General features: G+C 40.0%; 1 protein-coding gene across 3 annotated transcripts in view; it reads right to left on the bottom strand.

Moving 5' to 3' along the window:
- The window catches only part of scara5 (scavenger receptor class A, member 5 (putative)), a 101,129-nt gene that overhangs the window by 77,017 nt on the left and 6,605 nt on the right, over positions 1-17,507 (bottom strand). The window contains exons 1-3 of one of the 3 annotated variants that reach the window (XM_042503559.2): positions 17,190-17,469; positions 9,914-10,035; positions 3,389-3,517 (exon numbers count right to left, since the gene is read on the bottom strand). In XM_042503559.2, coding sequence (XP_042359493.2) covers positions 3,389-3,517; positions 9,914-10,025 — 241 coding nt within the window. In that variant the 5' untranslated portion in view covers positions 10,026-10,035; positions 17,190-17,469. Of the gene's footprint in view, positions 1-3,388; positions 3,518-9,913; positions 10,036-14,515; positions 14,616-17,189; positions 17,470-17,507 lie in introns of those variants that run through there. The other 2 variants (XM_042503560.2, XM_088089257.1) reach the window with 2 other exon arrangements.

Raw genomic sequence — 17,507 nt, forward strand, 5'->3', positions numbered from 1 at the left:
GAAAATCCTATATAAAACTTATCATGTCATGAATGCAGATGTTTTCAGCCAGAGATGAGGCTCTGTGATTCTGTAAGCCATGAAATATGGATGTGTTTGAATGCACGGGAGACGCTGGGCGAGCCATGAAGTTGGGAGAAGGCCAAAGGAGGCAACCGAAGAGCTTGAAAAAAAAAAGTCAAGTGAGAACTCAAACAACAAGCAAATGTGGATAACACAGAGTTGAATCTGTGTTCACATTGGAAAACTGGCAGCGGCTGTGAGTGTGTCTGTTCGTGCACTTGCGTCACATGAATGTGTGTGTGGCTGAGGGGCCTCCCGTGCAGTTATGCTGGAGCCACTTAGCTTTTGGATGGCCGGCGTTTAATTTAAGAGAGACCGCTTGAAAAGCCTGGTTTGATTGCTTTTCTAAAACAACTTCATCTAAAAGCCTTAAATAACAAAATACCTCTGTGACGACACTGAAGCAGTTCCAAACTCTTAACTGCATCTCTGTGCCTGGGAATACTGGCATCAGCCGTGTGGTTACGGCGTCAGTGGGAGGCTCGGGGAGAGGAGGTCTTGAAATGAAATTAGGATTAGTGAGCACAGTTGATTCCTCCAAGATCCTGCTGGTCTGAAGCCAGACAGCTCTTAAACCTGTCTCTGAGTCTGACACTTCTCTTTCTAACTCTATATTCCTTAATTGTTCTGCTCTTCCAGCTCGTCTACATCTCTCTCCGTCTCTCTCAGCCTCTCTTTGTCGTCCTCTCCTCTAATAACAGAGCTGACATTTACAAGGAGGCCACAGCAGGGCTCATAGAAGGTAATAGCCATAAAGTCTGACACACCTCCGAAGTTTTCTTATTCACACACACACACACACACACACACACACACACACACACACACACACACACACACACACACACACACACACACACACACACACACTGCACCCGAGTGAATTGGCCATGAGGCTACTGTGGCATCACGCCAGGGTTTTTCCAAATGAACCAGGAGGAGGAACTGCAGCGGTGTAAGCTCTGAAGACGCTGGAATTTTTTACGGCACTGTGTCACACACCGATTGATATGAAATAACACCAGCTAATGCTAATTTCCACGACTCACAAGTCCAAATTTCCACATTACAGTTTCACTTACTTTGTGCCAATCGCTCAGACATGTGGCGTTTGAAAGACACGTTGTTTGTGCCTCAAAATCTAGCTTTGGAAATCGGTAATGCTGGTTTGGGACAGGGAGGTTTCTTTTTTTTTTTTTTTTACAGCTAAGGAAATGTTTTGGTGGGAGTGACTACTCTCCTTCCTTTATTACATAATGTACCACTGATGGGTCCCTGAGCAAGTCACTAGTGTTTGAAACTTAAAATATGGAACTTACTGCCTTAAGTCCCGCATTTTAAATCCAACGCTATACTCTGACTAACTTAGAAATAAATGACAAAACAATCTTAATGAGGATGGTGAGATATGGTTGGAAGCTCCAAAACAATCATGTAAACGAGGTGTTTTTGTTGTCAGCCTCTGCTCCAAGCTCAAGAATGAACAAGCTTAGAGATTTTAAGAAAATTCAAGTTTCAAGCTTCCCAGGTCCATTGTCTAATCAGATGAACAAACTATTAGATCAAAATAATGACTTTGGCTGACAGTCTATTGCAGTGCTGTCGTCACATAATTACAGGTTCAATGAAATAAAAGAAAAGATGATTGGCCATAAAATCTTTGCTTCTATCGTCCAATGTCACAGAACATGAAGTATTGTTAAACCAAGTTGACAGAACATCGATGCGTCTCATACAAACGCTAAAGGGTGCCTTGGGTTGTCAGTATCAGACCCTGAGGGCCACTGACCAAGTGTCATTTGTGATGAGCTGAAAGTGAGACGGCCATAAGTGGAAACACCAGAGGGCCATGATGTAACACATGATGACTGAGGTACCACTGGAGGAGAGTTAAGGATTTGCTATAACATTTCACAACCAAAAACAGACCAATAAAGTAGCATGCTAAAAATGCAAAGTTCAAGCACCAAACAGAGCATCATTAAGTACTAAATCCCATTTCTGTACTCTTCGGGCACTCAACTAGTTTTGACTTGATCTTCTGTCAAGAGAAGCCAAAAGTTGAACCCTCATAGACTGCACAAACCTGTATGACTGAACCATTTTGTGGACTTAATCTCATAAAAAATCAGTTGTGATGCAAGCTCATAAATCAGGCAAAGGTGGTGTTGCTTTTTTTCATCCTGAGAAGCCCTTTAGTAAAACAGTCTGTATAATGAAATTCTCTGCAGATCAAAACCAGGCACACCCGGAGCCATGCATAAGGAGGGTATGGGAACCATGCGGCAAAAAGGAACCAGCCACCGTCACGCTTTATCCCTCCTCTGTCTTTTATGTTGCTGTCTATTAAGTCAAGCTTGTCACGTTTCCAAAATACTGTGACATACTCAATGTCACATGTGGGAATCAAGTTAAAACCTGTCACACATGCACAGAGCTCTGCGTTAGCAGCAGGAAGCACAGAGGTCAGCCGTGCACTGCACTTGGAAAACTGATTTCACGATTCAAATTAGAAAAATCTCCAAGGACACTGTGGAGCTGCGTTTAACAGATACAGAGAACTGTGCTACATCTGGCATTGAAACAAACTTTTTAACAGACACAGCAGTAAAATTGTCAGGTGAATAAAGTCGATAAAATCAACAGGAGGACTTTTACGTAACTTAAGTTTAGGCTAGGCTTCAAATGATTGTTTATTCTTTGTGCATGTGTGTATTCTCAATGCTAAACTCGAAGAGACAGTTTAAAAGGGAGGTAAGGTTTCAGACCATGTCCCAGAGTGTTACCTTAGTCCAAATAAGTGGGTTTTGTGGGTCATGTGTGTACTATATGTGTGTCCCTCATTACAATTCAACCTTGAGGAATGGCTCATGGCATCTGCATAACTGAGCTCTGAGAACAAAAGACAGACAGTATGCTCTCTTTCTCAATGTGTGCAGTACAGTGAACTAGTACTCTCTTCTTTCCTTCCACCTTTCTTTATTTCTTTTTTTTCTCTCTGGCTGAGGCTGGACAGACTAGTGATGGAGGAGCGTAGCATGAACTTTTGATAATCTGCAGCTGCAGAAGCTGCTTTAAAAACCAACTGCAAAAAGTATCAGCTATAAACAAAATAAACACATGCAAACTAAAAAAATATGAGCAACATTTTCACTTTGTGTGGGTAACTTATTAAAACTGTTCAAGGTTAAAACGTTTATTATCCTAATGTGGAAAAATTACAGTTTCAAAGCTCCCTGATCAACAAAATTCCCACTGCGGATTAAAAGAGTAACTTATGATTGTCAGAGACATACAGCCAATGGAAGACCAAGTCCCATCCTACCTGCAAGGCAGAGTCCAAAGATGGTGAGAAGAACCAGGATGTAGAGAGACACGATGGCATACTTGATGGCTGAGAGGGAGTTCAGGTGGGCACAGCACTGATCCTGCTTCCTGCGACGCTTCCCAGAACCTGAGCAAGACGACACAAAAAATAAGGGATGAATATGGGATAAAAGTCCAGATAGTGGTTCAAATATTTTACAGTTAGAATATAGCAGGTTTGCTTGTAAATAAAACAGCAATATAGTTTATAAACTGAAAACAATAAAGGCCTTGTTTTCCAGTTATTTGTTCAGTCTTGATGTAAGGAGAGTCAAGGAATTATGGTTGAAACTTAAAAAAAAAGACATAAAAAATGAAAAAGGCTTTGATTAGAAAGTGCCTACTGTGTGACCACAAAGTGAGATCATACATCAAACACTTAATGACTGCAGGACACACAATTGTGCATGTCATAGCATACTGAACAGAAAGTGATGACAAGTAAGCAAGCAGTAATATCAAACACATTTCTCCGTCTACTGGTTCAAAAACAGATCACAATTGCATAATGACAAATATAAATGAGATGGGAAAACATATATGCATTTGGCAACGTTAACATTAATGTCTTGTGGCCAATGACATAGCTGTGTAATTTTTGTGATCTCTGTTATGCTTTTGCACAAACTCTCAGAGGAGCTATTACTATAATTCATGTCATCACTTAACAGTCCTCTCAGGGTCAAACAGATGTTGGAGAATTAGTCTTGATAAAACTGACGCAGCAGTGTTAATGCATGATTGAAGTGTTTTTCCTTGTGTGTGTGTGCGTGTGTGTATGTGTGTGTGTGCGTGTGTGTGTAATAACTTGACAGGAGGCAGGGATTAGGCTGTTGACGTTGAGGGAACATTCTCTTCAGGTCAAAGGGATGAAGAGATTTTCAACGGTTGGTTTGAGAGTCGCGTCCTTTATCAATCACTGGAACAGACATATTTTCTTTTAAAATGTTTTTAGACATAAGCACATAAGCATTGTTTGTTAATGTTATAATTACGTGTTTTGCTACAATATTTGGAACAAGAAGCCCTTGATTTCAGAAACAAAAGCAGGCGTCTCATTTTTAGCCAGACATGGAGGCTGCGGTTGGCAGACTTTATCAGTGGTTGCTAGCTAGTTTTTTGCAATTGATATCACATATTGGTTCAACATTCAGTCTCGGGTTGACTTTTTAATGTTTTAATGTGTTTTTAATGATCTGTACTGGAAAGAGGCCTTTAGTTTATGATGGCTACATAAATCATATGCTAACTCTGATACATCTATGTGAACACATGGAAAAGGAGACAAACACACTTGGGCCTTGTGTTTTTGGTTTTGAATAAGCAAATAAAAAGACATTACCTTCAGAAGTCTTTGGTTAGCAAGTGTTTGCTACAGATAACCTCTCCGAAATGTTGAGATGACCTGACATGCCGTGCCTAGTTACAGTTCCTAAACTAGATAACAATCAATCAATAATAACGAGATGACAATCAATAGTAACCCTGCCTAATGTGGTGGTGGAATAATCAGAAAAATGAGCTCAGAATAAAAATGAATTCTCAAGTTGGGATGTCTGCGAAAATTTTGGTAGGCCAACAAGAGTTGCCACTTGATGTTATAGCCTACATGAAGAAACATGGCGTACGAAAGTGGCCTAAACTGCTTACGCATTTTTTGCTCACATCTATTTGTAATATGGTAACTGTTAGTCATTGTCCAATATTTGGACAAATATGCAATAAAATATTTTGGCTGTCTTAGGGGGACGTAGCCTGTAGGTGCACAAGTCTGGGAAAAATTCACTTTGTAATAAAGCTCCAAAATGTTATCGACGTGTTATACAAGCTTTGCGTATCTTGTGATATCTTCTATTTAGCGCGTATATTTTTGCCACGTTATGACTTAAAGCTTATGAACACACAAGTTGGATAAACAATTTCCCGACGAGGACGTGAAAGCAACATTAGGCCTGCTGTTGGGTTGATATGAACTGGATGGAAAGAAGAAAAACTGGATTAAATTTAAATATCTCAAACTAAGACAACACGCCAGGGGGAAGATGTGATATATGAAGACACAGGTGTCCTTGGGAAATCACTGTGGACATGTGACAAGAGCATTGCGATAAACATTTCACCCGTTGGGATATTATGAGGTTATAATGAGATTCTATCTTCCTGTGAACAGCCACGACTTTGGCTTGAGTCTGACTTTTTAAATATAAACACTGATTGTTCAGCGTGGCCTCCCAGCAGCATGGTTTCATTTAGACTGTGACAATCTGTCAGTGGACGCTGGTGGATTGTTGCTGATGCACACACACACACACACACACACACACACACACACACACACACACACACGCCTCTATGATGAAGAACACACTAACTCCTCCAGTGTAAGACAAACACAGCTGGCTCAGATGTGTCACACAGCTGGAATGTATAGGAACAGAAACTGCACTCCAGGCCAGTCTTCCTGAAGTCTTACCTTAAGTTAAACTTCATGCTGAACTGAGACAAAACTAGCCTACACATCATGCAAACAGCTCCATAAAAAACAGACAGGAAAATAAAACCAGCGGTCTAGAGCTTAAGGGGGGAAATTAGCACTCAGTATTCTGTCTTATGGCATGTCTTTTCTCCAGCCTCAGTGTAAGACACGCATGAAGAACTTTATGACTTTAATATGTTGTTTGATGTTGTTCCAATAATTAGATGATAGGATTTGATACAATTTTCTTGTCTGTGCCTTTAAGGAGCAACAGCAAGAAAGCAATTAGCTTAGTGTAAACACTTTAAGTACAGTGACTTAAAACTCCACTTAAAACCACAGTGGTCATGCATGTTCTTGTTCGCAGTGGCAAAACAACAAACACTGTAGAGATGCTGCTCGGTGCATGTTAGAGCTGTGGACAGCCAGGCAAGCTCTTTCCCCTGCTTTCAGTCTTTATGCTGAGCTAAGCTAAGCAACTCCTTGCTCCAGCCTTATACTTAAAGCTACAGTTAGTAACTTCTAAAAAATAACCTTTTGTCATATTTGCTGAAACTGTGACAATATCCACACAGTAGCTGATGAGATAAGTTTGTGAAAAATCATGCTCCTTTTCCTCTTTGTAGAGCTGCTAATGGCATTTGCAAGAATCCACTACACCTGAACCAGAACAACCAATCAGAGCTGAGGAGTCAAATATAAATTACAATCCATATAAAAAAACAACAAAAAAAACCCAGACATATTTAAGTTTGCTCCAGCTAGTGGGCAGTGCTCATCTAAAACTGTTTTCAACATGGTGGCAGGGTCACAAAGTCTGTCACATCATCACCTACAGCTAAACAGTGCACTAAAATAAATTTCTGAAAACATTGTTTTTTATTTTATTTATTTATTTATTGATAAATTATTTGTCTCATCTACTATTGTGTGGATATAGTGACATTCTAAGCAAATATTACAAAACTTTAAAATAAAAGTTACTAACTTTAGCTTTGATGCAAAGAGGTGACAGTGGTAGCGACACCTCACCTCTTGTACCGAACAAGTTGGAAAGAAAGTGAATAAGCGCCAAAATTCTTACAAACCCTTTTACAATTATTTTCTCTGGCATTATTAGCTATTACTTTATGTTAAATGACTGACATTTACCCTATATAAATAGCAAGAAAATATCTATATTATACAGGCAAACACAATTTGTATAACACTTATGTGATGTTTTCAAATAGCTTGTTTTATCAAGCAACTGTCTTAAACTGGAAAATATTCTGTTTACGATGATATAAAAAGCTTTAAATAGAAAAGCTCCATATTTGTACATATAAATATGTATCAATTACTGAATATATACCAATTAATCATTAAGTAATATTGTTCGTTCGCTAAAAACTTCTGTTTCCTCAACACTTCCTGAGAATTGTGTTATTTTGAGTTACAGTTATGTATTGATGCTGTTGTATAAAACCTAACAGCACAGTGAAAATTTATACAAAAAACATTTTTGTTTGATACTCAGTGATACTTTAGAGCTTATTTAACTGACATTAAAGAGATAGAGAAGTGTATTCATTGATCAAGTAATTTTAAACAAGTAAATTTCATTATTGCACCGCTGTATGTTCCCTCTGACTCATGTCTGTCTGGTGATGATGTTGTCAACACAATGTACTATTAAGAGAAAGACAGTGAATTTAATAAACATTATACAGGGATTACCAAACTTGCAGGCTTGGTTTATTTGTAAACTTGGATGTGCAACAATACATTTTGACCCATTTTCACACATATCCGTTTATAAACTGTTTATTTCCAACAGGGCTAGTGTGAGTCAGTTACTGGCACTGACTTTGCACTTGACTGTTTTTGGTAAAATTAGTGAATTTACAAGGATGAGGCTTTGTTCCTTTGACTTTCCAAATCAAACACACATGGTGCTTGGCAAGTGACACAGATTCTATAAAGTCAGGCACTGTCTCTGGAATTGGCAAGTGATGGTGACAGCATGTTTCCCAAACAAAACACAAAATGCTCTGAATGCTCTGATCTATGTGTGTATATTTCAACGTAAACATATCATGTCAAATCAACTGTAATGAAGAGACGATGCTGGAGAGGCCTGATAACGCCTCAGACTAGAGTAGACTAGACCACATCTACCCCATAAACCATGACTTTTGTGCATGGACATACCCTGTTTCTTTTTTGTTTTTACTTCATTTTAAACCCAGAATTCAGAGCGTGTTTACCTCATAACGCACATTCGCCCTGTAGTTTGATTGAAACCTCCTAACTGCTTTGTTTTGTTCTTTTGTGCTTCACCCTAATGACACAAACCGCCCCATGGTTGGGAATATCTTCTCTAATTGAACGAAGTGTGAAAATGTTCTAGGATTAGAGAAGTTGGATGAGGACAGTCTTTCTGATGTGTGCGGCCATTGTCCGCTTTCCATTAAAATGTCAACAAATTCTCCAGTTAATGTTCCCTAAGACTTTCCCACCAAACTCACAGAGCCCTGGGTCGAAACCTGAGAACACCACAGGGTCAACTGCGGATTTGTTGCAGCTGCACCTGTACAGAGACACACACACACACACACACACACACACACACACACACACACACACACACACACACACACACACACACACACACACACACACACACACACACACACACACAGATGCAGATGTTGCTTCTGGACATTCCTGGCTTTCACAGATGACCATAGCAAGAGCAGAGCTGATGCCAATTGGTGACAGCATTGCTTCTTCTTCTGAGTCTGTGTTGGTTATTAGTGTGTGTTTGTGTGTGTGTGAATCTATGTAGAAAGTCCCTTTCTGAAAATTAATCAGGGTTTATGAAGAAAATCTGCATTCATGTTAGACTTCAGTGCCGACACACACAAATTGCACATTCATTAAGTTCACTATCTGATAGATGTATAATCTGGTAGTGTAAAGGCCCAGTGTGAGGGATTACAGTAGATATATATTGGCACAAATGTAAAATAATATGATAAATTTGTTTTTTTTAGAGTATAATCACCTGAAAGTAAGAATCATTGCATTTTCGTTACCTTAGAACAAGTCGGCGGTGTTGCATCGCCATGTTTCTACAGTAGCCCAGAAAGCAAAAACCTAACACTTTAGACAGGGCCATTCACATTTTTGCAGCAACCGCTGTATTTAAGAACCACTCCACAACAAGCAGATTACCACCCAGAAAACACTGATTTTTAATGTAAAACAGCTTCATTTGCTGTCTCTTGGAGTTCACATTTGGCAAATAGAGGATGTTTCAGCTGGTTGCTATCTGCTATACTCACTGCTAGATGTCAGTAAGTCCTCTACTTAGCTCCTTTAAAGAGTCAGAAAAAAAATATCGGAATGTCATTTCAAGTTTTATAAAACAAATCTGTAGTTTAAAGGGGCTGTTTGCAAAATTCAGAGCAGCTGTCCTGACATGGTTCTCCACGAATATGGCTGATACAATGGCTAGCTGCTAACAGTGCTAACTCCATACACAGCACTGAACAACGGCAACAGTACTGACAAAGCTAACAGTGTTAATCTGGGGGAAACCGTAGAGTGAGCACTTTGTTTCTTTGCTGGCCCTGTCTCGATATCAGCAGTTAGGTCTGTATGAGGGCAGTGCAAAGCAGCAGCAATGTGCTAGTGAGTCGGATACACACTTAAACTAACATGCAAATATCGGCAAAAAAGTCTTACTACAACAAACAACAGAGAAGCTCTGATTACAACACACCGCCAGTTAGCATAACATCATACCCCGCTCACTAAATCTTTGCATAGCAAACAGTGGTTTGGATGCTCTAAATGTTGTTTTCAGAACCTTTACCTGTTTCTTTTTACCTGCTTTAAAGGATTCTGGTGCATAATTTCTTCTCAAATTTTTCTCTCCTGCTTCTGGGATCAGAAAGTATTCATAGATGTCCTTGTCAAAATAGAGCAGAATTTAGTATAAACTACTGTGCTCCTTCTTACCTTCATCACAGAGGTTTAATTTGGACAAATTGTGTCCCTCGTAGGCCTCTTCATACATAGAGCCGCTCTCTCTCTCTTCATATGTGCTCAGATACATGGCCTTGTTCTCCATCTCCTCCAAACTGAGGACAAAAGACAAAAACAGTATAAACCGCTGAAAAAACACAAAACACACATCCATCTCTCCCCAACCAACCCGACTCAGTCACAGATTTCTCTGACTTTCACTATAAACTATAAACTATAAACTGTGTTTATCTGTGGAAAAACAAGCAAACTTTCATACCGGTGAAAAACAACCTTTTTGCATGGTTTGTGTTCACTTGTCCCCAAGAAGCAAGGGTCACTGTAAATCAATACAAAGTTATTCTGAGTCATCACCTTGATCCTATAATAAAACATTTCAACCCTGAAGGGGAATAGTCTCTGTCAGGATGATCCACAGCACAAGTGTGTTCAGTCTCCTGAATAGTTTCAGAGATTTGGAGAATCTATGACGTATGAAGAGTTATGACAGTCAAAATTCAGAATCCAGGCATGCAAACTCCTTATGGATTTGGGTAGATATGTAATGTGGTTTACGACAGGTCCTTCAACCGATCTGAAAATATAAGTCATTTGTTCCTACCCTACTACCAAAAGGACGCACAGAATAGGTCATATGAGGCCATTAATGGCTACAGTTTCAAACAGCTGGTTAACACTGTAAAACAAACACAGCTGCACCAGAATTATGTGGTCAGGTTTAGGAAACAAAACTCCTTGTTTACATTTAGCAAAAAGACATGGCTTGACTTAAAGTACATACATTTGTTACTGATGCAACGTAAGGTACATACTGTATGTCCTGTGCCATATGACACATACGTCACATACTACGTTACATAGTTAAATTAACTTAGTGTTTACTTTCGGTTTTACACTGGACACAAGCAGCAATCTCCTGGATGAAAGTTCTGTGTTTGTTTGACCCATTCACCTTCACTCCCCTCCATTTCTCTTTCACAGTACACAAACGTTGTCACTCTTTATACTACATCACCTGGCTTCCCCCTTTGCTCCCGATATAATTACTGCGACCGCTAGAGTTCACCGCCTGACATTAAATGTAAATGTTGGTTGTAATAAGCTGCATATTTTGGAGGAGGACAGTCTTGTATAGGGTTATGGAATGTATTTTTATCAGTGGGAATCCTTACAGATATAGAAGTTCAAATGTGTGCGTTTGTCTTCTATTGATGCCCTTGGGTGCTATGAATCAGGTAAACCAGTTGTGGGAGCTCCCACTGTCTCTGTTGCATTTTTTAAGCTACAACTCAGACAAGAACACACACTTACAGGCGCACACGCAGTTTAAGCAAACTGAGGGAAATCCCTGTGGTGTGATGACTGAGAGGATTGTGGCAGTCTTTTGACCAAAGTTATATGATTTGGTTCCTCTGCCAACAGAGTTGAACAGGGGTTGTGTTTTTGCCCCACTCCATCTGTCTGTTTAACTTTCAGCAAGATGTTTTTAAAATGCTATGAATAAATACGCATAAAACATTATGGAAAGGTCGGTTATGGGGTAGGAAAGAAGTGATTTACCTCTCATATCAACTAGCCATGTGGAAAGTGTGGGCTTGGCTGTTGCTTTGGCATAAGAAGAGATAAATCCATTACTAATACCTCAGTCAAGCAATATTAAAGTGCCAATTTCCGATTTAGACACACTGTAACTGCGCTGCCAATTTTCTCCAAAACATGGTAATGTGTTTGAAGGTCAGCCGAAATGGAAATAGTTACTCAACAACTATGGAGCTGATAGATATTTGGCTAAAATGATGCATTAATCCTCTTAAATATCCATTTTCCACTGTTTATCTGAGTTGCAGCAGAGTAAGCAAACCAGTGCACATGTCCCTCTCCACAGTTACATCCTCCAGCCCTTTGCGGGATCCTGGAGAGCTACCAGGCCAGCTAACTGGGTCTTTCAACAAAAATGAACAGTGATTGAACACAAGCTCTTATTGGATGTCCACGTGCCTCACCCTGTCCATCAAAATGAGCATACCACAGATCTCCTGAACCACAGGTGGGGATATTGATGGTTTCATATCTTATGGGTGGATGTTAGAGTTTAGAAACATTCTTCTGCTATAGATTGTCGCAATCATGTGGCTATTTTTTTAAGCACGAAATACAGATGAGGGACAGGAAGTGATAAGTCCATATATTGCAGGAATTGGAAATGTCGGAACTTGACTACATAAAAGATTCGATGAACCTGCAAGCAGGTACCATCAGAAAATTGACACTCATGAGGGATTTGATCCATACAAAACAAAGACGAGTAGTTTTTCTCCTCAACTTGAACGATTTGCCCTCTGTGGACATAATCGTCATCACAGGTTACTTTGTTGTCCAGACCTCCTAACATTGTTATTGATACACAGCGAGCCAATGAAAGTGTACAAGAGTCCTATGGACTTTAATTATTTTTGCGTGCGATTGGGGCAGGCACCAAGGAAATACATGTCCTGAGTCTGTCATATGATGCAATTGGGCCCAAAAAAGTTTTTTTTTCTTTAGACTGACATTAGAAAAGAGATTTCTCTAAATCAGCAGATGCATTTTTTCGAGTGTCATAACGCCTCTGAAATGGCTATTTTCCCTATCGGGATTTAATACATTCAGTCCAATAACATGTGGAAAGTCTGGATGGGCTGCAAGATTAAATCATGTCAACCCTATTTAAGTTAGCTGAGCACTAAATCGGAAGTAGCTGGCTCAGCTGACTGAAGTCTAGTGTGATTGGTCTTTGGGCCCAATGATGCAGCGGCAGCACTGATCATCGGGGTAATTTCATGCCGCAGAAATAGAGCTGTTTTGGCTTCATGTTTCACTGAGTAACTTTCATAGTGTAAGTGACGTGGGTGTGTGAAAAGGAATACAACAATCCAATACTTTCTTGTTTTTCTCACAACTTTAGTGAAGTCTGAACACAGACCAATCAGGCTAAGTGCTTTCAGAAAAATCAAAGATTTCCAGTCATAATACGGACTTGAGTGTTGACGTGATTACTATTTATAAGTTGGAAACTGGTGATTTTCATAAATCCTTATGACTTAAGCGTGCTGCTGATAAATCTTCTTCCATAAACACTGCAGTATAATGTCCAAATCACTACGGACACAGCACATATCCCCAGTTGATCTCCTACTCCATCATACCCTCACTTAGATCCAAAATCTGAGCAAGAATCTGGCAAGAATGTGAACACAAATATCTCATGTCCTAATTCAGACAGAGCAATGAGAATGTGTCAGTCTCCTGGGACTTCATTTATAAAAGTGTAGCCTTGAAAGAATTCCCCGCTAACATTTGACTCGAAAAAAAAAAAAAAGAAACGCAAAAAGTAGGTCCAGACCTATAACTCTCTCACGTGTTTAACCCCAGATGAATTACGAGAGGTGAGAAATGAAAAGGGCTTTGACAGATATGGTTGTGGCAGGATTCCAACACGTCCTCCTGTCAAAACCTCAGACATTAATCTGATGAAAACATTTCCTGGGGGAGGAAATGGTCTCAGAGGCCACTTATCACCACAAGAAGTGATCCCATCTTTAACACACGGTTGAGGATTACATCCAGCAGGTGCAGCCGTTGATGAGCTACTGTTTCTTGCACAGAGTCTGCGATGGCATAAATCAATTTTCGGTGAAAAGCACGTTCAATTTCACAAGACTTCAACTGATGTTAAATCGTAATCAGCTGCAGCCATACAGCAGACTATTTACTCTGAGCTGAGCACGTTTGCTCTTCTGGTTTGGGCAGCGTTTCCCACGCTAAATGTGATGTAGAACAAATATGGCCGGCATATGAATAAAGTTAAGGAAGAGACAGAACAAACAGATTAAAGGTTGTGTCACACATAGACATCTCTGAGGAGTAAAATTAAATCTGCTGCAGTCAGGTGTCAGCGGGTGTTAAAACTCCCACAAGGCCCGGCGGCAGATCGGTGGGTGTTTGACAAAGTCGTTAAAAAGTGCTCAGTCTGGACTTTCTCATTACAGAGGGGATAGAGGGGTCAGGTTGACATTTAGATTGAGGCTAGGCAGGAACCATTAGGGCTGCTAGGAGATCCCAATAAGCTCGCCGTACCTCTGCAAACATGTGTGTGTGGGTGTGTGTGTGTGTGTGTGTGTGTTTGTGAGTGGGTGAGTTATCTTCTAATTTCACTGGGTTTGGTGGGATTTGATCACACACTCAGTTGGTCTCTGTTAGTCAGTGGCAACAGATGACGGTGGGAAAGTATAGAGGCATCTCTAGCACTTAAACTGTGGACAAAATAATGGGGGCCAGAGCACCCAAAACAGCAAAAAGATGCATTTCCAGGGCATCCTCCAGGAGCAGCAACACGGATCATATGTGTCAAAGGCCTTAAAACCACTGCAAATCCTAAATAATCATACACACAATATGGTGTAAAGTCAGAGCACAACCCCTGAGTCCTGTAGTACGAAGCCAGTTCAACATACCCAGGGTATCTTTTAGTTATCCGCTTAATCCTAAAATCGGTGGTCTTGATAACGGGTACTATGAAGATAGTTATCAACTCACTCAGTCGGGGTTTTCCTTTCCAACCACGAGTGTGTTCACGTGAAAGAAACGGGGAAGTTACGAGCGACATCAGACCCATGAATGAAGTAGGTCCTCTGATGTGATATGAAACGTGATGCTGTTAAAAAACAGGACATAAAAATGGGACAGCAAAAAGTCATATTCCTGTGGAATAGGTTAGCTAGTCAGCATAAGTTAACATAGTGATTTATCCCGATGAAAAAATGAAACAGCTAGTACTGAAAACCCAGTAAAACCCCCTCTGCAAGTTTGCATTTGATTAAAAACTGCAGCCTTTAGAGCACAGTATCAGCTGTCCATCAGTGTTGAAGAGCTGAGGGAAATCTGATGATTAAATCTGTCTGAACCCTAACGGAAAGTGGATTTTCACTTTCTTCATCCGTCAAATGACCGCAGGCTTTCCTTTTTAGAGTTTCATTCAATCATTACAAACAGTTCAAGATGCAGCACGACAGCAAGCCAAGAGGAAGAGGAGTGTAGTGTAGCGTAGTGTAGTGTATCTTTGCATCTTACTGACAATATGAATTTGTTAACATGTGTGTCCTGGACCTCCACGGTTAGAGACATTGGCTTGTTTTGTCTTTGTTAAGGATTGTTCTGCCGGCCCAATCATCACAGGAAAATGTTAGCATTGGATGTTTCTGCAAATCATGAATATGTTACATTTGCACGCTTCTTACGTATCAAATCACCGTTTCTAAAGTGAGATATCAGCTGAGCTTGTCATTGTAAAGAGGACGGGATGTTGGATGAAGTGTCACCTAGGTGAGATGCTTGCCAATCTGCAGACCACTATACGAAACCAACAACATCCCAGCCTTTGAAGCCTCCAAACCTGGGTATTTTTCACCAACCGGTCCATGCCTTTCCAACAGCTTTTGCGCCACAAAATGTGACGTTTGTAAGCCAAAATATTCTCGTTTTCTAACCATAGCCAAGTGATTTTGTGCCTGAACTTCACCATACCTTCACAACAGCCTTGTTTGGAAACATAGAGTTTCAACAAATCTGCTACAAAATGATTTAAAGTATATGGTTGGAAAAAAATATACAATATGATTTTTTTTTCCTGGCACCCGGACCAACCCCGTTGCCAGAATAAAAGTGCAACATTTTATTGTTGTATCATGTCAAGGTGGAGCTAGTTTTAGTAACTCTACACATACACTTAGCTTGTTTAGTCCAGTACAGTTCCCATAAGGGTCAGGGCGCTTTAAAATGTTAATTTCTTGAACCTAAAACTCTTGTTTAGATCAGTGGTTACCAAATGGTCAAGCGACTGGGTCCAGATTTCTCCCTAGTCATTAGTCCACACATTAGAGAAAATACCATAAATTCAGTTATATTTCATAAAATGTGAACGACATGTTGGCTTAGAACACAGAGAACATACAAGAATAAACAGAAATGGCACTTCAAAACAAAACCCCTGTGCCTTTTTTATTTATTTACAATTTATATTTAAATTTATAATTTATATTTAAATTTGGCACATTCACGAGTCACTTGTGGTCCATTCATAATGGATCTATGACCCACTTTTGGACCACAAACCAAAAGTATGATTAGGCTATTCCCTCAAACTGTTGTGCAGTAGAGGCAGCATCATTGCATTATAAAATGAAAATACCTAAGTAAATGTACTTAGTTACTCTCCACTTCTGTCAATGACACATGGAAAGACTCGGCTGACAGCTCCACACAGCTTTGGGTTTAACTCAGTGCAGAGGGAGGAAGTTAGAGCGACAGCTAGGTAAATTGAGAGTTGAGATTCACTCATAAAGAGATGACACAATTATCCTGTCATGCATCGCCGCCTCGCGAGACTTGCCCCCAAGTGAGCATCGAGGGCAGCAGTGCGTGTGGTCTCAGACAGAGAAGCTATTGAAAATATGGGAGCAATATTAAAACTTGCACATTTTTAATGACTTAATACAGCAAGATGCTAGAAGTTTAAATATAAATCACTTTTAAAAGTAAGTGCATGCCTGATGATCATGCAGTTATTACCATTACTTTAAAGGTTTGCTATTGGAGCGTAGTTGGAACACATTCTCTCTATATATTGGCAGCCATCCCATGCCATTGCTCAATCATCCGTGTGCAACATTAACCCATTTTTCTCGGTTAATTAAAGGCAGAGATACTTCACCCATGACTGAAACACAAAGCAACAATTTTCTGCGGATGAGTTCAATTAAACATTCATTTCCTGTCCCTGTCGTCCTTTCAGCATACCGCTCTAATTGAGTAAATCTTTTTAACTGGTGCCATTCAACCCATTTGCAATGAATATTTAACAGATGTCAACCACTTTGACATGTTAAAGAGGTCAAAGCACAATGAATCATGTGGTGATTTGAGAGTGCTCAGCAGATGTCATTAACCTGTTAACACTCAAAGTCCCTGACTAACATAATTTGGCATGAAAAGCTTATGTGCAAACACTCTTTAGATACTAGGGCTCCCTGGGATATTTTGTACATAATATTGTTTAAAAAAGGGAATGACAGGTGACACCGTTTAGGTTTGAAACAGGTGCACCCACTGAAGAATTCATGCATTTTACCATACAAGTTTGACAGATCATGTTAAGCCTGCAAGACATAAAACTTAGAATCAATAAGCAGCAAAAGGTCCACCTCTCTCTCACCTCTTCTGCTGTCAATTTGAAATTAAAATCACAGCTCCACGTTTCTCATAATTCCCCTCAAAAAGTTGCGTCCAGACGCTGTAACTCCAGGCGTTTCCTCAGCTGTCAAAGTGTCATTCAAAACTGCATGAAATGAAACGTGCAGGCAGAGTGAAGCGCTGCAGCATGCAAACACACACACATACACACACACACACACAGTCTGCCTCTCTCTGTGCTGCAGAGCTTTACAAAAGCGAGCACGCTGAGACATTTGGAGTAATATACCCACAACATCGTCATGTGACCATCACAAAACTCCAGCTGAAGTTTTTGCTC

The sequence above is a fragment of the Plectropomus leopardus genome, chromosome 16 (genome assembly GCF_026936395.1).
Source record: "Plectropomus leopardus strain MGB_pleo_1.0 chromosome 16, ASM2693639v1, whole genome shotgun sequence".
In the NCBI taxonomy this organism is placed as follows: Eukaryota; Metazoa; Chordata; class Actinopteri; order Perciformes; family Serranidae; genus Plectropomus; species Plectropomus leopardus.